Below are 24,172 nucleotides of genomic sequence, written 5' to 3'. Positions count from 1 at the left end.
CAAATAAAGGCCTTAACACATTCATGTGAAAACATAGGTAAAAAAGATGATTGCTTGGTAACTTTAAACACTTTCTGCATTGCTAGCTTTGCTTCTACTTGTAGTAAGTTGTTGAAGGCAAGGCAAGACTGCAACCAAACGCATGTGAGAAATTCGGAAAAGGTCTTTTTGATCCTAAATAAACAAAACAACAATCCACACTACAAAAAATAGTATCTTGTCAAGTGAAGTTATCTTAATTCTAGTCGATATGTCTAATATATTTTATTTTGAGATGGATGTGCACTTATTAGAAGATTATTTAGCTTATTTCTAGACATCTTTCACCGGTTTTAAGTGATTTTATCACATTAAATTATCTCACTGTCCTGGTAGATATTTTAACTTGCTTCAAGCACATTTCTTAAAACAAGCAAAATTATCTGCCAATATAGTGAGATCATTTTACTTGATAAAATTACTTAAAACAAGTAAAAAATGTCTGGAAATAAGTTACATAATCATAAAATAAGCTTATAACAATCTCAACAGGAGAAATATTGGATATACTGACTAGATTTAAGATGATTTTACTTAACAAGTGCACACTGGTTTTAACTAGAGGATTAAAATCTATGGGATTATTCGCAGATGTCTGACAGCACTTTCCAAACTAATTCTGAACAAAGCGCTATGTCTGCTTTTTGCTTATCATGCACTGTTGATACACATAAGTTATATGGTGTGATGTGCAATAGTGCCTTGAGAAGTGACCTTGTTTAAAGTAGTTTAAAATAGCCTAAAAATGGCCAAGAGATCAACTGTATGTTAAGTTACGACTTGTTGGTGCAACAGTCCTAAAGTCACGCCCGGCAAGTTACGACTGGTTTAGCATACGACCAGGCATAAGAACTGTTTGTGTGATCTGCCCCAGTAATGTTTAGTCCATTTTTATTTAGCAAATCATCATGCATGCTGTGTGTAAAGCTGTAAGTATTGTACTAATATTCTTATTTCATTGTAACATTTTAGTTGGAAACAAGAGGGTTAAAATCCTGAGATAACCAATGGAAAATTATCCAGTCACAATGGTTTTGGTCTGTGTTATCTGAGGATATACAGCCAAGCAAGCTCTCTCATTGGTCAGGACTTCAGGAGCTGAACTGAAGGCCTGATGTTAGATCACCCACCAACATAATTAGGAACTGACAGCGGAATCACCCAATCACATTTCGATTTACAATGGGATCAATTTTGTGAAAAAAACATCACTCTAGTTACAGGATACATAATTTTGATGAAAAACTGACAATCTGGGTGAGATATGTGGATGAAGGCATGCTGCTGGACAGTACCTGGCGGAGATGTCCGTGAAATGGACAAATGAAGAGATGATCACTCCAATCCTGCCTTTTCCTCCCTGAAAGAAATGATATCAATAGAAAGTGATTTCTACATTTATGGCATTTGGCAAACGCTGTTATCCAGAGTGGCTTAATGGAATGGAATGAACCTTTTAGCCAACTGTGTCTGAACACATCGGAATTAGACCTCCGCATTTAACCCACCCGTGCAGTGAAACACCACATACACACTAGTGAACACACACACACACTAGGGGGCAGTGAGCACACTTGCCCGGAGCGGTGGGACAGCCCTATCCATGGCGCCCGGGGAGCAGTTGGGGGTTAGGTGCCTTGCTTAAGGCACTTCAGTCACATACTGTCAGCTGAGGGGATTGAACCGGCAACCTTCCGGTCACAAGGTTCGTTCCCTATCCTCCAGCCCATGACTGCACCCATTTACTATCAGTTCGATTGTGTTATAGAAGTAGGCAAAAGTAGTGTTAGGAGTCTTGCCCAAGGACTCTTATTGGTATAGGGTTGGGTGGTTGCACAGGTGGGGAAATGAACCCCAGTCTACAACATGGAGGGCAGAGATGTTACCCACTACACTATATCCAAACATAAGCAGGAAAAATGCTCTTTATTTTCACCAACATTACTGTTTTTAGGTGAAGTCGTCCTTTAAACGTGAAATGTGAGCCTCACCCTGCAGTGAATGACCACCACATGCAGCGGGTCAGTGTTGAGCCAGTTCTCCATGGCCTTGCAGATGGTGCAGATTTTGTCCAGTGGAGGAGCGTGCAGGTCTGGCCAGCCTGTGTCCAGAGTCTGGGGGAAGGTCAAAAGGTTAGCAAACAAATCAGTCGAATCAGACAATGATCAGATTCATGCATGCATAGCAGATAACAGGTTACAACAAATCCAGCAAAAAGAGAACTGCTAATTATAATCATAGTTACAGCTATAGAGTCATATGCGAAAAGTTTGGGCACAAATGACGTGTTTTTGTTGATCTTCTAAGTGTAAATATGTTAACAGATCTACTGAGAACACATTTTATGGCACAATACTGTTTACTGCTCATTTGCTGAATTAAATTTCACTAAATTATCGCATTAAAAAACAAAAATCTTGTCTTAATCTTCACTCAAAATCGAATGACTTTTGTTGCCTAGTATCTTGTTTGACCTCCTCCTCCTCCCACCAAACCCACCTATCATGTGGAGAAAATGCTAAGAGACCCTCAATGATACTTCACCTGACAATTTTTTTGTGTCTGAGAAAATGACTCATTTTATTCTTACTTAATTTTAATGAAGTATTCAGCTTGGCTACTTGAATTGTAACAATCAGGCCCTCGAACACTTGCCATCTAGTCTGTTCCATCTGAAGTAGTCCACTTTATTTTAAGGCGGTAAACGTAAAGAAGCACCCTTGTTTTTTTGTATTTTTCCCAATTTTCCCCTGAATTTAGGAGAAAGCCCAGAAAGAGCAAAGTCAATTGTGCTATCTTGGACTCCCAGCTATGGACGGCTGCAGCATCACCAGGAATTTTCTGATGACAGGGTCAACACTTAGATGGTTGCACCTCATGGGGGCCCAACACCCCTTTTAGCAGCAGCCTTAGGCTAACATTAACACCAAAACAATTGCTGCATTTCCTTTTGTACTGCCTGAGAATCCTAACCTTGTCAACGGCGTCAGACGACGCCATGGTCTCGGGGCCTTGTACACAAAACAAGCCGTGGACCAGCTGGTACTAAAGCGTGAGCGACTGCTATATTTCCCAAACTACACCAATGTCTGATGATTGGAGGAACGAGTATGTGGAGCGCACATATGAGACAAATGACCTCTAAAGTTGGCTTCTTATTTCCAGTTCCAGCTTAAATGGTGCAGCAGTTACATTCAGGTTAATTTAAGGTGGAACGGAAAATTCAAACAAAAGCTGTCGAATAAGAAGCCATTTTCAGCCTTGTAGAAATTATTATATCTCTGCTGTAGGAAGAAAACCTTATATCTCCATTTTTGCTGTTTTTCAGTTTTTGACACAATTTGAAAATGGTCCTGTATATTGTGTGTAAATGACCCAAATTTACTTGGAAAAACGTCTGGTTCCATTGACTTACATTAAAAGTTGGAAAGCAATATCAACATAGGTTAATCTATATATTGTTCAGTTTTGTCAAGTGACATCCCAGAAAAACAAGCCACTGTTAACCTACACAAATAGGTTCACTTAAGCATCTAAAGTGTTTTTGGCCATGCAAACACACCCTGAGAGGTTAAACCGATTCCATGTCTTATAACACATGGCCTGAACTTCCTAACTGGAGCTTTAAATCAGCAGCAGTGGAGGTGGTTCACATTAAATCACCTATGACGTCTTTGCTGTGAGTTTGTTCCACAGACTAGGCTGCCATTACAATCACGCAGTCAACACACTCCACCCACCCGCTGCAGTGCTGTAAGTGAGGCATTTCCAAACAGCTCCTTTTACATTACCTTAGGGTTCATCTTGGTCAGATCATGTCTCTTTTCTGACAGGTTGATCACCTGGAAAGAAAACAGAGCATGAACGAGTCTTCATCCTCTGGAACAGAGGTGCTGCAGGCTATGTTTTTATCACCTCGCAAACATAATTCATAAAACACAGACAGATGTAATACTGTACGTTACTGGAGTAGGAGGCTCATCCTGAATAAACATGTTTCATTTTAAGTTAGAAGATGTGGGACAGCCATATGGAAAGGTTTAAACACCCCAGGTCAAATGAAATCTTTTGTCAATTATCCAAGATAGCACATCCTCTACAGAGAACAGCCTTAAATATGGCAATTTTCTGCAAATTTTAGTGCACAACCTCTATTTATTTGCTGAGTTTAACATAAAAAATAAAACATAAAATATAAAATGTGCTAAATAAAACTTTTGAACAAGCCAGATTTTATGTTTTATTTTTAAATTTGGCAAATAAACAGTAAGTGTGTATTAAAATGTGTAGAAGTGTGTTCTCTGTTGAGGATGTGTAACTTATTTTCACTTAGAAAATCCAAAAACCGTGATTTTTCTGGGGCATCTAAACTTTTCCATGCTTAATATAGGCTTTTTAAAACTTAACTAAGACCTGGTAGCTTGAATAAGCTTGTTTTAATTGAATGCCATTAAAATGGTAAAGTGCAATACCATGTGCCACCACTAGGTAAAGGGGAATTTAGCAGATCTTTCAATGTTTCTTCATTATAATTCAATTGTTGAGATGTAAACAAAGTCATTCAGAGTGGTTTCATGTGAGATGGTTCATTGTAGGAAAACTACAATGTAAATATAGCCATTTTATTTGACCACTGAACCTACACTTGACTTCTGAGTTAAATCCTATTAAGTTTTCTTTGGGTACTATTTTTCCATTTAATAACCTGCATGTATCTTTCTGCCATGCACTGATTTTAAAAATGCATTTTTTAGGCCAAAACCGTTTCAAAACTGTGGCAAAATGATGTCTGAGATGTTGGCAGACACAGGCAGTGTTTTCATAACCATTTCAGGTAATACTTTAATGTGAGGGAGCTTTAACAGGCATAAAATGCTTTGGACGTCTGGTTCCTATCACCACCACTGTGAACAATTCTTGCTAAGGCCCAGTCCCATTTCTTCTTTTTACACCTACCGCTTGTTTTCGAGTGTCACCCTAACCCCTTGGAACTGAGTTACAAGGGTCGTGGTTGAAATCTTGCCCTACGAAATATAAAGACCCTCGAATAAAAAAGAACATTATTTCATTAACAGCTACTAGCGCTGCTCTGTAGGCGACCCTGCCAGTCTGCAGTGACAGCAGAGGAGGGTAGAGTTCAGCTCCTCACTGCTGGGCTTTAGTTACATTTAGGGCATCACATGCCTTCAAAGAGGGGTTTAAGACAATTATTTATTATCACCCACCACTAATTCTTCAGTGATATGAAGCTGAAGTCAGATATTCACCAGCTTCTTGTTCGAATTTTTCCATTCCACCTTAAATGGTGCAGCAGTTACATTCTGGCGCTTCAGGTGTCAGAACTGCTGGACTATTTAAGGTGGAATGAGAAAGTTAGCTAGCTACCGAGACATTAGCATGCTATTAGTGATTTTTTATGTTTGTTATGAAGAAAACGTCCATAATACATTGAAACGTACAAAAATTGGGACACCCTTCCCCTAGACGTGAACGCACAAAACAGAGGGCTAAGGGCTAAGTGGTAGGGGCGAGGGGTGAAACGGGATTGGGCCTAAGTTTCTGTAGAACAAGCCATTTCACACCAAACACCTCTGAATGACTTTGTTTACATCTCAACAATTGAATTATGATGCAGAAACACTGAAAAATCTGCTAAATTCCTCTCCACACCTAGTGGTGGCACATGATATTGCACTTTACCACTCTAAAGGCATTAGATTAAAAGGCATTAGATTAAATGCCAAATATCTTGGTTAAATGTTACATATTTACATCTTAAACATTGAAAAATCAGGAAATGTAGTCAAGTATATTATTAGAATTTTCAATCAATTTTCATAAGTAAACGTCAACAACAGTAGATACTTTGCCTGTCGACTTTTAGGTCATCTGCAAAGTGCTTTGTCATTCAGTATCAGTCTGAATGGCTGAGACGACTAACAATGAGATCAAGACAAAGAGAGACGCGCTCATCAGAAGATCTATCTAGCTATCAGCATCAAAGACAACCGAATAAACAGCAATGATCCTCCTAATACAGTACTATTCAATACTAACAGCAGATAAAAAGGACATTCATCACAACACTATTGACAGGCACCACCCTCTTTAACTCAGACATGTAAAACACGCAATGACTCACAACACTGGCTCAATATAACAGCCTCCAAACATCAAACTACAAAGCAAAAACACTGAAACGCCTGTCCTAGCAACACTGCATGGCTGACAACATCATCACCAGATATTACCCAACTGTCAATCCTGTATTTTATGAGCTCTGGAGTGTTCAACGTCTCATGTCTGTGATATTTCTATACATTTCCTTTATGCATGAACCTTTAAATGCAACAAAATAAACAAAATAATACCAAATCCAGCCTGAATGAGTGACACAGTAGTTAATTATTGTTATTTCTGAAGCCAGACTGTGAAAAGACCTCTTTGTATAGAAGTCATTGCGTAACGTCCAAACCAGACAAGCCGAAACTCATTCCTTTAGGGACTATATTTCTGAGCAGTTTCTTTCCAGCAGACGTTCCTCTTCTGCGAGCGTGTGTAAACACATAGCCGCCTCTTACCAAATAGTTATCAGCGTGTTTGGACTTGAGCATGCGCGTGACGTCCTTCAGATTGTGCAGGTAGGTCTCCTCCGAGCAGCTCTGGGGGAAGGACACAGCGATGATGCGCTCCGTCACATAGGTCAGGTCCAGTTCGTATCCCTCCTCCATCTGAACACAAAGAAATAATGGGCAGTTAGGCCGAGACTGGACAAAAATCAAAAGTACAGCTCTTATTCCTAATGAAGTTGATCTGAGGAGATGTTTGTTGCACTGGAGCTAACAAACCTGCTGTGAAAACCTGCATAGACCAGCATGGCTGGTCACCAACTAAACCAGCATATGTTGTGTTTTGGACGCTGGTATGCTGGTCAGCTAAACCAGCATCAGATCAGTATAAACCAACTTAGACCAGCAGGGAAGTAGTACTCAAAGAACAAGAGCATCATGGTAACTGCTCGCATAAATCATCCCACACTTGCCTCACATTGTGTCGAGTTGTTAAGTATTCTCAAAAAGACTTGCTTAGGTTGTTTGTGATATACTGTTATCTATGTACATGCTATATAGATCTATGCCTTACGGCATCCACTTTTATAGATGGTATACGCAGATTTAGGAAAAATACTTTTAAAAAGTAGTCATGGCTGAATGCTGAATACACTGTCTAAATGTATTCATGTTCATCCATTACTATGCATGAAAAAGTAACATATTCAAAATATATTTATAACACATTTTCATAAAATACATAAAAACTCTGGTGCTGTAATTTTTACTTTATACGCTTTTCCTTGCTGTTCCTGGTGGGCAGTTTTCTTCATGTAATGCTAGGGCTGAAAGATTAAACAGTTAAACATCGAAATCAGGATTTAAAAGAGTGCAATTTCTATCATGACCAATCAAAAGCAACCAAAAGCCCATATGCTGTGACATCACATATTGGTGGGTAATTTTGCTCGTGTCAAGCATATTTCTAAAAACAAGCCAAATGATCTGCCAGTATAATGAGATCATTTTACTTACTAAAATTACTTAAAACAATTTAAAAAGTCTAGAAATTGGTTAAATAACCTCACAATAAGAGTGCAACCATCTCAAAATGAGTAATATTAGATATGTCGACTAGATGTAATATAACTTCACTTGCCGAGATGCCATTTTTTGCAGTGTAGCTGTTTTTTGTTCTTTTAAAAGTATTAAAAAAATTCCAATCGCTTTTTGAGCTTTTATTTTCTGTCAGAAATCAGTCTTTGAATCTGTGTGAAATTTTGAATTAAGGAGATCCGATGGCCTTCAGTTAGAAAATCTCTGATTTGGCCTCGCAGCTCTACATTTTGCGAAGTGCGCCTGCTTACAGTGTTCTTCTTGAGGTTTTTGAAGTCGACTTTTATGAGCCGTTTTGGGCTGACTTACTCATGTGAGCATTTTCGAGTTGTTGGATGGATCAAGTTTTTTTTTAACCGGAGAAAATAAACTACCTTTCAAAAAATAACCAGATAAGTGTGGATGAGGCCTTAGACATGCAGTTTGTGTGATGCTAACTGGTGTACATGAGCTTCCACTACTTGTTAGCTACATTAACCTCGAAGCTCCACTTTAAACTCCAGTGCAAAACTGCCAAACTATTGCTTTAAGTTCACAAGGCACGGACAGGTATCATTCAAAACATGAGTTTAGCAAAGATTATGTCACCAAAGTATCATTCACTACTGCAGAAAGCTTTTAAAATACGATGATGACGATCCATTAGCACTGACTTCCCTCTGGATTTTTCTGGAGATTAAAGTTGAGTGAACCATTGTGTCTTTCATTGTCAATGTGTTTTTCATGTTCATTTTAATGTGAGTCATGCTGGAGAGAGCAAGGTTCAGGGTCTAAACTAAACTCTAACGAATTTAATGATTAAGCCGTCCAGACCGAGCACATCATTTGACCATCTCCAGTCAGAAAGGCTGCAAACTCGCTCGGACCCCCCGTGTGGAAATCTGTCATTCAAAACAAGCCATTGTGCCTGTTGGCATATGGCTCCCATAACAAGGCCAGTCTTAGGACATGTGGAGTTCTGCGGTAATCTCAGCGCTGAGCACTTCCTGTGTTTCTAGAGCGAGGCCTCCCCTCACGTGGCTTATCTGGAGAGCATCTCAGATTTTCCTGCTTATCACAACACAGTAATATCAACAGCGGGAGGAGATAATGCTCTGAGAAGGAGCTTTCGGACCCACAGAGCTGTGGTTCCTGATCTCAATCCTGGGGACCCGCTGGCCTGAGCTGTTTGTTTTCCCTGCTCCGTCACATCTGATTCAACTCATGAGGCCCTTGGGAAGTCGCTCATGAGTTCAGTCCGACTCAATACTTAGTGAACTGTCAACATACGCAGCGCAGTTTTACAAAAGCGTGCCTCCCAGTGCTATCAGAGCTAGCAATCGATGGACCATTCCACCAAATTAGTTCAGACAGTGTATCCACAGTAAAACAAAAATACTTTTAAGTATTAAAAAAATGATTAAGTATTCAGATCTTAGATATTTACAATATCTATTATAGTTAGAATTAGATTTTGATCTATTTAAACTCAAGGCATTCACTGAGATAATACTATCTACTATCTACTACTAATGCTAAATATATACAAAACAATAATTTACAGAGTACTTTCCATTGGGAAGTGTCTGTCCAAACCCTTATCCCTAAAATTACACTTGTGAATATATATATATATATATTATATATTATATATATATATATATATATATATATATCACTGTTGTCGGAGCAAAACCTTGTATCTCCAAAATCCAAAAACTTTACAGGAGAAGGAAAAAATTTATTTTACTTTAATGTAAGTCATGGGAACCAGACATCTTTCCAAGTCATTTTGGGCCATTTCTTTTGGCCAATTCATCATGAAATGTACACATAAGGTAAAGGGCAACAGACATTTTCCAATAATTATAAAAACTGAAAAATGACAAAAATGGCACACAAAAATGACACACACACACACACACATATATATATATATATATATATATATATATATATATATGTGTGTGTGTGTGTGTGTGTGTGTGTTTGTGTGTGTTTTAAGAAGAAATTTCTTCGTAAAAACGGTCGGTGAACGAGGCACATTGTTATTAATTTCTACAGTCTGAATTCTTTTTTCCCCTCAGTTTGGCTTTTAAGTATCCCTGTCTCTGTGAATGGGAGCAGATATAATATGTGAACATTCAGCTGTTCAGTAAGTAGCTCTTTGGATGAACCTCACCTCCTGAGAATTTTGAGTGAGAAATCATTTATATAAACCTAAATGACGCTGTTATCACTCTGACAATGACGAGACGCAAGGTTTTCTGTAGATCTTCTCTATGGTTTCCGTCACTCTCTTTACTTCTTTACTCCTTACTCAACACTAAAACTGTTCAAGTATGGAATGGGTACAAATATGGGATTTGTACGGGAGTATGGGGACCTTTCTTATAGGGGTGGGCGATACGGCAAAAAAAGAACATCACGATACTTCAAGACATTTTCAGATTACACAACCTGCATCATAGTATTTGGATTCATAAGTTAACAAAACCAAACACTTTAAAAAGCAAGCAAAAGTCAAATTTCAATGATATTCACTCTTTAAAGTCTCTAAGAACAGATACAGCCTTCATGTTGGGGCAGATCAATGCTGAACTATCAATACTGCCAATCCTGAGAAAACTGATAAAAATATCAATACCAACGATTTTCTTTAAGGATTTTCACTGCAGCACTTTCTGAACTACACACTTAAAAAGATGGTTCTTCAAGGGTTCTTTAGTATGTATAGAACCATGAACACTCAAAAAACCCTTAAATAAAGGTTCAATAAAGAAGGTTCTAGATAGGTTCTATATAGAATATAGAAGGTTCTGTATAGAACCTTTTTGAAAAGGATTCTATACAGCACCCAAAAGGGTTCTGCTCTTGTTACAAGCTTGACATCTTATACTTTTAGCAAAAAAGGCTTCTATATCGAACCATCTACAGCATATTCTCCCATCAATCTGAAGAACCATTTTACAATGCAAAGAACCCTTTAATCATGCCCAGGGTTCTTTGAGTATTCATAGTCTTATATAGAACCATTTTCTTTACTAAAGAACCCTTGAAGAACCAACTTTTTCAACAATGTAATAATAGAAGAACCGTTTTTGGTGTCGTATAAAACCCTTTTCAAAAAGGTTCTATAAAGAACCATCTACAGCATATTCTCCATCAATCTGAAGAACCAATTTACGATGCAGAGAACCATTTTCTTTAATCAAGAACCCTTGACTATCCATCTTTTTTAAGAGTGTAATAATAGAAGAACCCTTTTGGTGTTGTATAGAACCCTTTTCAAAAAAGGTTCTATATAGAACCATCTACAGCACATTCTCCATCAATCTGAAGAACTATTTTACAATGCAAAGGACCCTTTAATCATGCCGAGGGTCATTGAGTGTTCATAGTCCTATATAGAACCATTTTCTTTACTAAAGAACCCTTGAAGAACTCGTTTTAAGAGGTTATGCTTTTTTTCCTTCCGTAACATTGATGGAATTAGTGTGAATGGAAATGTGAATGATGTACAAAACTGGATGAACTAGATTTTTGTCCACATCTATGAAAGTTCCTGATGTTCTGATCTCTCAGTGAGACAGACTTCGGTCACTCTTCTGGAGACCCTGAGGCTAAAAGCTGAACGTCTATATGCAGAACTTAGACACAAAGTCGACAGACAATTGTTTTCCTGTGCAGTTCCTCTGAAACGGTCCTGCTGATCCACCCTTTACAGTGTTTATCTTATGAATAACATGGAAAATCATTTTTTCCTTGTTAACGTTATCTGTAAATGGGAGCAGATGTGGTATGCGAATGAGAGCATTCAGCTGTTCAGTAAGATGTTCTTTAGATAAACTCCAACCCCTAAGGAGTTTGAGGTAGAAGTGATTGGTATCAAACTACATCATACTGTCTTCACTCTGACAATGACAACATGGAAGGTTATCTGTAGATCTTTATGGTTTCCTTCACTCTCTTTACTTCTTTACTCCTTGCTCAACACTAAAACTGTTCAAGCTAAGCACAGACGGCTCTACAAATATGAGATTTGTACAGGAGTATGGGAACCTTTCTTGTAGGGATGGGCGATACGGCAAAAAAAGAACATCATGATACTTCGCGGCATTTTCAGGTTACACAACCTGCATCATAATATTCAGATTCATAAGTTAGAAGAGACAATAAAGAACCAGCAATGCCGAAATTACGAAAAACCTACCAAGAACTATAAAATGATTTTTATTTAAAGAAACAAAGTTCCTGACATTGCATCAAATGTCCTTTCATATCAGCAATTACCATATGAAAAAAAAGTAAAGCAAAGAAGTTACAAACATTATATCAAATGTGCTCTAATATTATTTCCTTCTGCAAAAAAAACATTAGTGCCCTTTTGTGTAACAGATCCATAAAACTGTAACAATATCAGGTTCAGCTCAACTTTTTCAATATTTGCCAGATGGACCTGAATGTGGTTTTGTTCCAGTCCATCTACACATTTCACAGCTCATCATGTTTGCTGAATTGTATTCTGTTAATTTCTGGCTAATTCCAGTTTTAGTTGCGCCATCACAGCATATAAAACCCACTTTACCACTTACTTTTTTGGAACAAAAAGTACCATTCATTCGTGTTACAGACAGTGCAAAGTGGGTAAAGTGGGTTTTATACTGGACTTTTTACTGGATATTCAACTTTCTTTCCTTGATTTATCATAAAACCAACATCCAAAAGTGGCCAAACCCACATGGAGCAACTGAACAAACTGAAATGAACAGCAATGAACAGGATACAATTCAGCAAACCCAATGAGCCGTGAAACACTTTAAAGACTGACTGGAACAAAACCACATTCGGGTTCATGTGGCAAATACTAAAAAAGCTGAGCTGAACCTGATATTGTGACAATTTCATGGCTCTACCTGGGCACTACTTTTTTTGGCAGAAGGAACTATGAAAGCCTATTTGATGTAGTGTTTGAAAAGTCTTTGCCTTATTTTCTACTTCATTTTGCAGAACTGTGTTATAAAAGCAATAGGTGGTGTTGTTACAGTGAATAACTGTAATACAACTATGATGACTAATTGCCTTCACCTTCACCAAATCACAGCCATAAACTGTTCCAGACAACACTCCCTCTTGTTTTCTGTTGTTTAAAATGACCACCCCTGCTTTCTTGACCCATTTACATACAAACAAAATCAAGATTTTCCGAATTAAGTGTTATTTTTTCCACTTTTCCACAATGACAGTGTTATATTGCAATGCTGTAGTGACTGTTATATCTCATATCTATAACATACAACACTGTAATGCAGAGTTTGATGGATGTTCTCAGTAAATCGCACTGAGGTTTGTGTTTATTGTTTTCACTTACGTAACCTTACTCACTTTAAGGTTAAAGGTTTCCAATGTCAGCAATACATTGATGGGAAAAAAAGCTGCTGTGGTGGGCAAATCCATCCACGTCTCCGGGGGTCTTTTGAGGACTTGTTTGTTGTTGTAACAATTTGCTGCTTGAATGTGTCGCTTAATGAAGTCTAAGTGACTCCAAACTCCCAACACAGACACAGACGATGTGAAGTGAGTCATAAATCCAAAAGGTAAGTTGGGGGTGGGTGGGTAAAACAGCCCCCGTAAGCAGAATGAAAGAGCGACTGTGTGAAGGAGGTCATCGCTAGGGGAACGGAGGGGAGGGGGTCATTCGGCTAGGGCAGTGCAGACAAATTCTCAAGAGAACTGGGCTCATAACGTCCCACCTAATGAGACATTAATGGAGCAATGCGAAGGCCAGCGAACTGTTATGAGCAGAGCTGGAATGGGATCCATTAAGAGAGGGTAATGCTGAACGGCTAATTTAACAAAATAATTAATAGTCAGGAAGTTCCAGCCGTATTTTCCCATGACCCAGACAATCTGACCGATTACGCGAAGGATTATACGATCGAATATTTTTCAACCTCTCAAACTGCAGGTTTACTAATCAGTTATTGATGCTAACACTTCTGAGGAAAGTCTGGGTGAGGTACGTGTCCACTGCACAGTGATCCCTCCGCCCCTTCTCCAGGGCCTTGTTGCTTGAGGGGACTGTCCACAATAGCTCATACGAATCACAAAATTATGGATTTCATATAAACTCTCTTCTAATTTAAGTGATCTGCTATCATACTGTGGCTCCAGAAACAGGCCTCTGTTACTAAATATGACTGTGAAAAATGATAAAATGATAGGTGGTTTATCTTTTGTGTATTTAGAACAGCACCAAATGATATGCTTTCCAGCTTAAATAGACTTCCAACTGTTGGCTATGAATATGGAGATTAAACAGTCTAAATAAGCTATACCATTCATCCAAAGAAGAGGATTGTGGAAGCTGTAGGATGCTTGAGTTTCATAGGACAATTCATAGTACCAAGTTTTTATCCAGATATATCTGTTTAGGCACCTTGCTTATGAGCAAATAATGGAAAGCTGAATTTACCCAAATGGTCAGTGCTACATACAGTACCAAAACAAGTCAGATCCAGATCCGGCACCTACTAGACTGGACCTCGCACCTATTTTAGTGCAACTTGTTCACTTATTAATACATTCATGTGACAGTCTGTAGAGATGTATTAAGAAAAAACAAAATACTTTCTACAATCAACTTGATATGTAACATAAAATGTGTAAAAGTGCATTTAAAATGATCAGCCTGTGTCACCTCGCTTGTTTAGGTACGAGGTTACAGGAGCTGTAATAAAAAACACTGACGCTGTTTATCACTCGCAAGTGCGCCACTACTGCTGTGACTGTTCATCCCTCAGAAGAGCCACCCAGCTGTGATATTGATTTATTAAATAGTCGGGCTTAGAAGCTGTTTGTTTAGTTTTGGGAAATCCAAGTACATTCAAAAAAACTAAATTCAACTTTGCCACACATTTCGACTCAATCAAACTGAGTAGAGTCTGTATACACAGACTTTGGCCCAATCCCATTTCTTTTTTTTACCCCTATCCCTTGTTTTCAAGTGTCACCTTGCCCTTTGGAACTGAGTTACAAGGGGTAGTTGTTGAAATCTTCCCTACAAACTGGGACCCTCAAATAAAAAAGAACATTACGTCATTAACAGGCTACTAGTGCTGCTCTGTAGGCGACCCTGCCAGTCTGCAGTGATAGCAGAGGAGCGATAAACCCCTTTTTGGTGCTATGTAGAACCATATGCAATACATTCTCCATCAGTCTGAAGAACCATGCAAAGAACAATTTAGCCATGAAATGGGTCTATACAGAACTCATGGTCCTACATAGAACAATTACCTTTACTAAAGACCCTTAAAGAACCATCTTTTTTAAGAGTGCATGTAAATGGTGCAAAATGGTGCATAAATAAATAAATTAACAAATAAATAAATAAGCCAGCACTGTTTTGTTTGGACAATATGAAATTGCAGTAACGTATATTGCCCACAAATACTGTGTCTCCTCCTAATCTCTCTCAGCATCTTCCCTGTGAACATCACTGACAAGTTCCAGCATGCGTTACAGCGGACACTGTCCTTACATTGACTCTGAGCCTCGTCTGTCTCTGCAACTCTTCCACAAACCTAGCAGATCTCCACAGACTTCCTCCCTTATCTGAAAACCTGACAACAACCACCAGCCCGTTAGTCCTTCACTTTAACTGTTAGAACACCACTCGCTTCACTCCATGACGAGAAATCTGCAAAGCATCACACAACCAAGATCTGATCTTCAAATGAACACTGAGACCACTGACAATAGACCACCAAAGTCGTGTATCATTCTGTAGTGGGCGCTGTGCCCATATTAGAAACTTAGGGTCTAAGCTGCTTTTCTCTATCTCAAAAAATGAACTGGGTTTTCAAAAATTGCTGCTATGGCACCCTGTGACAAGCAACATGGTTCAAACTTGGTATGTTTTATCCAGTGTACAGTTTTCCTCTGAATGTCACTGGATCCTCTGGATTTCGAGATCCTAGCGAATTCTGCTACATGCAAGCTAAGAATGCTGCACACTCAATTGACATCATAACACCGGCAAGTACACAGAAATACCCCAAACAAACCAGCAAGTGTGTCAAGTGTGGTAGTTAAGTTGCTTTGGCAGCACTAGAGCACATTTGGAGTAGCTGGTGTTATTATATAATTGTGTTGAAGTTTAATATTAGACTTTCATTTTTCAAGCATCATTTCAATACGCAGGAGTGCAGGTAGCTGGCTATCAGCACCGATGTAAGAATGTTAATATTTTGGCTCTTGGGTTTGGAACATTGTGTACCACAGGACAATATAGGAGTGATTTTTGAAAATACATTCATTTTTGTCACAGAAAATTCCAACTTAGACTAGTTAGACAGCAACGACAGAATGACTCAGGACTGAAGATTTTTTTACATCCTAATCAATGGCAAAAATGTCAGAGACCCTACAAATTATCACAGATCATTTGCCCAGAACAAAAACACCACACACTTTCAGATTACGAGTCAAAGTCCTGCTCGACTGTCTGGTCTCTCAGAACCTCACTGATTTTCTCATGAATAAACATGACTTTAGACCAAAACAAAGTTTGTTATACACATCCCACATGGCAGGATAATCTGAAAGGACTTTCCTGAAATCTGGACACCTTTTGTGATTGTAGTGAGGGAGCAAAGCAGCCTCAAAACCAGCCTGATTATCCTGTAGTGACAATTTAGCTGATTATCTGATCAGAAATGAACACTGATCAGTTGTTTCAACAGGTGTATCATAGAGAAAGTAGTTGTATATAGACAGTGCATGTGTACTAAATGGGCACTACAGCCAGTGACAGCTACAAGGGTACAGTTAGCACTCTGAGAATGAGAGAGTGCTAACTGGTATCTGCTAGCTTTTGTCGTTATCCATGTTTTCAGTTAATTGGGATTGGGGTAGTTTAGGCTACGTTTACACAGCAGGTAAAAGTGGCCCAAATCCTCAAATGTGACACAGATGTGTGTCTGTGTGTCAGTGTGAACAGCAAAAAACGCACTGAATCTGACATTCCGATTTGAGACGCTTTCATATGTGGTACTGAAATCCGATACGTATCCGATCCGTGGCAATGCGACTTAGTCTGAACAGCCCGATCGGAATTCATGCGACTTTTACGTCAGTCCAACTCGACATTCGTCATAATTTTGCGCTGCTGAGACTCAGAGATAAACATTTAGGCTGATGTTTCTGTACCAAAAAATTAGAAGAGACTAATCGCAGCCGCTCCATGTTTGAAGAGGTTTCGACCGAATCAGCAGCATCAGAGAACAGTTTAAAGAATCTGAGGACACGAACCAAAGAAGTGGCAGAATAATGTGCCCTTTTTACGGTGAACTCGAACACATTCTGGGTGATGAGTCCAGCTGTCAACCACTGGAACTTCATGATTGCTCCTGTGATGCTGGCCAAGACGAAACTGAAAGCTGCGGGAGCGACTGGCGTTCGCTGGCCGTCATGATTATTTACCTCTGGACGAGCCACGTGAAGCAACTTTCTTTTGCGCATGTGGGTCAGTTTAGGAGCTGATCTGTTCAGACTGATGTCGCATACAGGTCACATTTAAAAGATACTGTGAACAGCCAAATTTGGGCCACTTTTACCTGCTGTGTAAACGTAGCCTTAGTTGCTAAGAAGAAAATGCTGTATCAGATTAAACTCTCAGTATTTTTTTAAGATTCATGGTCATTGCAAAATGCACTTAGAAGCCAAACACTATAGTAGAAAGCTAGCTGAAAACAAGAGAATGCTAACTGGCATCTGCTAGATTTCGTTAATTAGTTATCCATTTTTAAGTTAATTATTGGGATTGGGGTAGCTAAGATGGTCCTGCATCCACCCAAGAAGGCGCACTCTTCCCAGAGTTCTCTGGCAATGCTTTATCGCATTGAACTCTTTGTATTTTCCAAGATTTATGACCGTAAATCTTATGCTGCACTTTGAATTAGAACGCTTGGGAATGTGCAGTGTTTTAGCCTTGAGCTTTACATGATAACACAGGGTTGATGTGTTTGCACATGTTGGACTGGTCCATTCGGGATGATGTGGATGTTAGGGAAGGCTTGGGCTTAATAGCAGCCTAAGTGGTTTTGATGGATAATTTCATGTACACTTAGTTTAGCAATGTACATTACACAACCATATGGAGAGGTCATCTGTAGCAACTCCAGGCCAAGAGTTCAAAGACACAATGACCTTTGGATGTTATCAAATACTTGATCTCTTGTGCAGATTACCAGGCGACAACTGCTGCAGTGTGATGAGCAAACCCGTCGCTGCCTTCAAACTTCATAACTGTGCTCCGCGTAGCGCTCCTGATCTTCCAATGTAGGGAACAGGGATTCAGGGCCATTTCTTTTCCACATCAGCTGCTGTGGATTGTTTACCCCAAGAAACTTATCAGGATTATCACTTATATCACCCACCAAACCCCCTCACAAGTTCTGCTGCAGCTTAGACCTACTTTTCATGCTAGACAGTAATATAGTACTTAATAAAACTCAACATGATACTGAGTAAGTCAACATCTTTAGGGATTAAACTATTTCACTTCCTTGTGCACATGCATTCGTGAGCTCCTGCTGGTGTGGGTTCCTGGCTCTTTCTGCTCTTTAAACGAAGCGACTGGCCTGCTAGTAGTGCCCCTGCTGGAGAAACTTCAGACTGCTAAACATGAGCGAGTTCCAAATCTACATTCTTTACGTCAAAACAAAAGATGAGGTGTTTTCTATCCTTATAGCAGAGGAGATGTAGCTTCAGATACCTGCAGGAAACCATGAAGTACTGTATTTTATCATTTTACAACTAATCTGAACTAAAACACTGAAGATTCACAGAAAAAGTTGAGAATTTCCTTCAGGCAGTATGTTCTGCTCTGGGAAACTGTCAGCAGAGACAGTGGAGAATTGTACTGTAACAGCTTATTAATCAGGGCTGTACTACGTGATAATACTGCCACACATGCCAGGAGAAATGAATCCAGTGTGAATACAAAAAAGGCCACAGGCACACGAGTGATAGACCTTTGTGGGTGCATGGACCCTCCATTGAAATATTTTGGCTAGTCCAAGTGCTCATGGAAGTTATAGTGAATTATTCATAGTCAGTTGTTTCTGAGCTATTCTAACTAACTGATGTGTGCAATATCAAACGTTTTCCTGACAGGTTAAATACAGGTTAAATTCTAGTATTTATGTTAGTTGTAGTCCCTCAGGTAATATGAACACTAGAGAATGAATCCAGATGTTCGTAAACAAAAGGTCTTACAATTTACAAAATGCCTAAAAGTATACTTTGGGGCTATAATGTCAGATTTAAAGCCAGCAGTGATTTGAGAGCTGCTGAAATGCATCTCTGGATACGATGATACACAACTGATATACTGTGCTATCTGCCTTTTATAACACATGTTAAATAACACTGAGCTTTACTTTTACATAATAAACCATTTAATTTCCTGGTTAGAAAAGTTTGACTCCAACCATACTTATATTAGTACCGAAGTGTATTTTCTTCACATTCAAAAATGCAAAAAAAAGCTTTTTGAGTGTTAATAGCGCCCTCTTGTGGTAGAGCTGATTTATGTTGGTGAAAATTAATTATCTGGTATTTCACAAAATGAACATTAAAAAAAGCCTTCTACATGCTGCTTCTGTTTTTTTTACCACAGGTAAAATGGTGATTTGTTACAGTTCTTGAAATGATTTGGTCTTAGGATAATTTTATCTCGGCTCTAAATTTTATTTGTGATGTAACACTTTTATAGCACCAGTGCTAAATGCTCAAAAGGTTTATGTACAGCCCTGTTAATGGCCTGTAATAATCCACCATTTTAACAGTAAAAGAGAATAAAACACGTTCCTGATTTTCCAGTGTGGAGAACAGTGATTAGGGGACTATTTTGGGCACAGTGAGTGAATGTGTGAATGCATTTACGCGGCAGTTACTGCATCAGTACGCTTTAGCATACTATTACCATCACAGGCACCATTAAGGCAGGAGGAACGTGCTGCTACAGGCCTGCTGTGGGGCACGCGTGCCTGGGACTGAGGTGTATCACACCCCCCCCACTCTCCTGAGCCTGCTCCAGCCCCGGAGGCGCGAGGCTGAGGCCAGCAGAAGTGGGCCTGCTGCCACGGACAGCAGGACTTGTTCTTACAGGCTCCTTCAAACTTAACTCCACCCAGATCCAGGCTTTGCCTAAGATGATGCAAAATGCTGGCCAGGTCTGAGACTCACCTACGGTGCTGGAGTGCCTCAGTGTTTTCCTAACTCACTCTAAACACAAGTCCTAAGTGATTGTTCACTTGGAGAACCTACAAATGGTATAGAACTTTTACATTATGTAGAGGTTCTTTAAACTTTAAATGGTTCTTCATACTTACGTATCTCATTTACCTCAAGGAACCATCCATTGGAGGTAGGGTTCCACCGATATGGGAACTGTGGGCCGATGCTGTTATCAGATATTTTTAACTACATATCTGCCGATGCTGATATATAAACAATCAGAAAATGTAGAAATTGGGACTAGATCTACTTTGATTAGCATTACAGGGAAATATATCATTTATTTACCTAGTAAAATTCATAAAATGCAGATAATTAAGGAAAGTAATGCAGCATAGCCTAAACGTTCTGTTCTTCCAGAGTACAACAAATACGCCAACAAATATCAGTTGGAAATATTGGTCCAATCTAAATATCTGTTTGATGTTCCCTCACCCCCATGGCTGGATTAGGATTTCCTTAGAAAAGCCTAAAGCAGCGGTCAACATCTTCATAAGTTCTTGATTGGCTGGATCAGATGCATTAGTGCAGGGGTTCCAACCCAAATGTTAAGACGAGCCAATTTGTCCTTTTAACAAAAATCAAACCACCTTGGGAGCCACAACATGTAATGTCCATTTCATCATCTTGGCTGTAAGTATGTCTCAGTATGTGCTGATGTGCTAGTATAGGCTAAAAAATTAAATATAAACAAAAACACAGACTTACTTTGCTCTGCTTTAAGCTTTAGCTCAGCTATAGCTGCTTTTCTCACATCTCCGGCAGGAAACTTTTTCAAAAGTAGAACAGTTTCTTATAAAATGTCTCTTTAACACTAAAAAGTCACAAGGCTGAAGTCACTTCTCGTTCTCCAGCTTCTTGTTCGAATTTTCCCGTTCTACATTGCTGCCTGAGATGACAGAATGTAACCGCTACACCATTTAAGGAGGAATGGGAAAATTCGAACAAGAAGCTGGTGACCAGCTGGAGTGATTAAAAAAGCAAGTAAGTCCATTTGTCTCCAACTTATTGATGTTTGTCTTAAATCTCTCTCTCTTTGCCTTTCCATTAGGTACTAGCTAGGCAAGACTGTTGTCTGCATTGCTATGGTGACCAGCAGTCTGCGTGCTGACCTTCAGGGTTAAAGGGTGAATTAGCCGTTATACATTAACACCAGCATTTAAGATCATGTTAGATTATTGTTAAAACTGTGTTGACTGTGCAGAGCATTTATTTACTGCAAAGGAGGATTATTTTATTTTTACCTACAAATCTAATTCTGCTGTGGAGCCACAACAGGACAGTAAAACATTTTAGTTAAACATTTTAAAACTGGGTTGTTCCCGTTTCAGCTCGTCTCATTTCAAGACAATCAAAGATGCACATGTACTGAAAAAGAGGCCACTGATTCCAGGTCAGCGATAGTGCTGGGTGACCACACCCTTTACCTGCCGCCGCAGACAGGAATCTGCCTCCCTCAGGGCAGAGAGGGAAAGCCCTGGGAGAAATCAGACAGCCTACTAATCTGCTAAACATCTGCTAATCCAGGGCGAGTCCTTCAAAAGCGCTGCAGTCTTTTAAGGTGTAGGGGGTAGGGAAGCTCCTCAAGCAGCATGGAGGAGTTATTATAAACCCAGGCGGGCCGTTCGTTTACGCTGCTTTTGAAGTGACTTTTGAAAATCCAGAAAGGAAAGATGTGGAGAAAGAAGAGTCGGTGGCTTCCATGTAGCGCGTAGCTGACCAGCGAGTAGAGCTGAGCTCAGCTAAGAATGAAAGCACAGTATCAGAAGACTGTTCTGCAGAACTGACAACTGGCGATCCATGTTATTCAGAACACTTTAATTACACCTTTTGAGCATGACTAGTTTTGATTCAGCTTGAGAACAACACTTATGGTCATACTCAAAAGTTTAGGCGCCCCTTTTCAAATTATCTTCCACTGCTGTTGGAAGAAAACCTCATACCTCCATTTTTGTCATTTTTCAGTTTTTGACATAATTTGAAAATGCCTGTTGCCCTCTACATTGTGCATAAATGTCATGAAGAATGGAGCAAAAGAAACGGCCCAACGTGACTTGGAAAAAAGTCTGGTTCCATTGATTTACATTAAAAGTAAAGTCCTTTTCTTGTAAAGTTACCATTTTGGAGATAGGAGGTTTTCTTTTCGACAACAGCGAATATATATATATATATATATATATACGCTACATAGAATTGTTATATTTCAGGTTATTACAATAGAGGAGGTGATTTTAACATAAAAAAAAACAACAAACATCTAAGGCGGCACCCAAACTTTTGCCAACGACAGTATTTAATGTGGCATTAAGTATTTGAAGTAGTGCTGTAAATAAAAGCAAAGACATTATAAAGGAGGAGGAGACAGGTCAGTGGGTAAGCTCCCAATGCAGGGAGAGTCCTGCTCTTCAGTAAAAAGGGCCAATCAGCTTGCTGGCAAAGCCGCAAGCGGGAAAAGTCCTCCATCATTGTGGTGATATGAGCATGCACAGCAGCCAGAACAATAGCAAAAAAAAACAGGTTTTTGAGGACTCTTGTCTTGTATGAGTGGAAAAAAAACTGTCTGGAAGCGCTGCCAAGAATTTAAACTTAATTTTCGACAGCTGATTTTATTATCATGTCATAATATTTTATACCTATACCTGCCTATTACCTATTTCTGACTCAGCTGGGCCTTTTAATGCTGTTAAAAACAGAAGCCTATTTAAATTGAGCTTGAAGATGATCAGGAGGACAGAAACGATGATGCTGTTCCTCAACAAGTCAGCTATGAAGTTTTACCCCAAACAGACAGAACTTTCCATCACTTCTTCATGACTTATTGGTCACAGTGGATCAGAACAGGCTGTGAGGTTCTCCATAAAAGCGTTAGACTTTGATTTCCAGTCAGAGTGGTAAAATAAATCAGCAGCCACAGTCGGCTGTGACAGTGTGAAAACGATGTCCAGATGTGAAAGGAATCACTGCAGAAAATTGTTATTGTGCACTGAAAAAAATAGCATCTTGTCAAGTGAAGTGATATTAAATCTCGTCGATATGTCTAATATTTCCCATTTTGAGATGGTTGTGCACTTATTATAAAATTATCTGGCTTATTTTTACAGACTTGTTTTAAGTATTTTATTAAGTACAAGTATCTCACTATACTGGCAGATAATTTTGCTGGTTTCAAGTAAATTTCTTAAAACAAGCAAAATCATCTAAAAATGTCTAGAAATTAGGTAAATTAAAACTTACAACAATCTCAACAGGAGAAATATTAGATTTATGAACTATACTTAAGATCATTTTACTTGACAAGATACAATTTTTGCAGTGTGTTTAAAGAATCTTGTTTCTCAGAAACTTTAAGTTTACAGATAAGAAAAAAAATGTCCATAATTTAAATATACATTAATATAGACTGATGTTTATCCACTTCATTTGGGACCCCTTCTACTAGCCCACTCAGAGTTTTCACATAATTTAAAAGGAACATTTCCAAATAGTACTTAAGAGATAAAAACAGTAGAGGTTTTGATACGACAGTGACGAAATGGACAATTACAGTAAGCGCTCCAGATTTTTCTGGAACCCAGGAAGCGGCAGCGTCATGCAGATATATGATCCGTTATCACCCACGCACAGCTGCTCGACATGAGTGAGGGTGGGTCGGCTGAGCCCTTTGTACAGTGCTCAGGCATGAATGGATGATAATGCAGCATAGGTGGTCGATCAGAGTGTATTGTCTGAGTACGGTTTCCTGTTTGTATATGGTTTCCATGGCAGCTAAGGCTGAGTTCATGCAGTGCTTGTTTGCAACCAAATGTTTAGGGGGCTTTGTCTTTTTCACAGCAGCCATTGTGGAGCGTTTGACTCGGGAAGTCAGGAGCGTGGGACAATCATACATACATACATTCATATATATATATATATATATATATATATATATATATATATATATATATATATATATATACATATATACAAAACATGAAAAGAACATGTACATATATAAACTACAATTCACTGTTGTTGGAAGAAAACCTTGTATCTCTATTTTTGACGTTTTTGTGTTTTTGCCATAATTTTAAAATACCTGTTACCTTTTACATTGTATATAAATTTCATGATGAATGAACTAAAAGAAATGACCCAAAATGACTTGGAAAAAAGTCTGGTTCCATTGACCTACATTATAAGGAAAG

The 24,172-nt window shown here is 38.9% G+C and overlaps 1 protein-coding gene across 1 annotated transcript in view; it reads right to left on the bottom strand.

Annotated features, from left to right (window-relative positions):
• Positions 1-24,172, bottom strand: part of LOC118825771 (tensin-3-like) — an 89,181-nt gene that overhangs the window by 55,204 nt on the left and 9,805 nt on the right. Inside the window, 4 exon segments of the mRNA XM_036596579.1 lie at positions 1,335-1,399; positions 2,031-2,153; positions 3,831-3,881; positions 6,621-6,770. Of these exon segments, the coding sequence (XP_036452472.1) occupies positions 1,335-1,399; positions 2,031-2,153; positions 3,831-3,881; positions 6,621-6,770 (389 nt within the window).

Source organism: Colossoma macropomum, unplaced genomic scaffold (genome assembly GCF_904425465.1).
Source record: "Colossoma macropomum unplaced genomic scaffold, Colossoma_macropomum, whole genome shotgun sequence".
In the NCBI taxonomy this organism is placed as follows: Eukaryota; Metazoa; Chordata; class Actinopteri; order Characiformes; family Serrasalmidae; genus Colossoma; species Colossoma macropomum.
The sequence above is the reverse complement of the archived record's forward strand: the minus strand, read 5'-3'. Positions and strand labels throughout refer to the sequence as shown.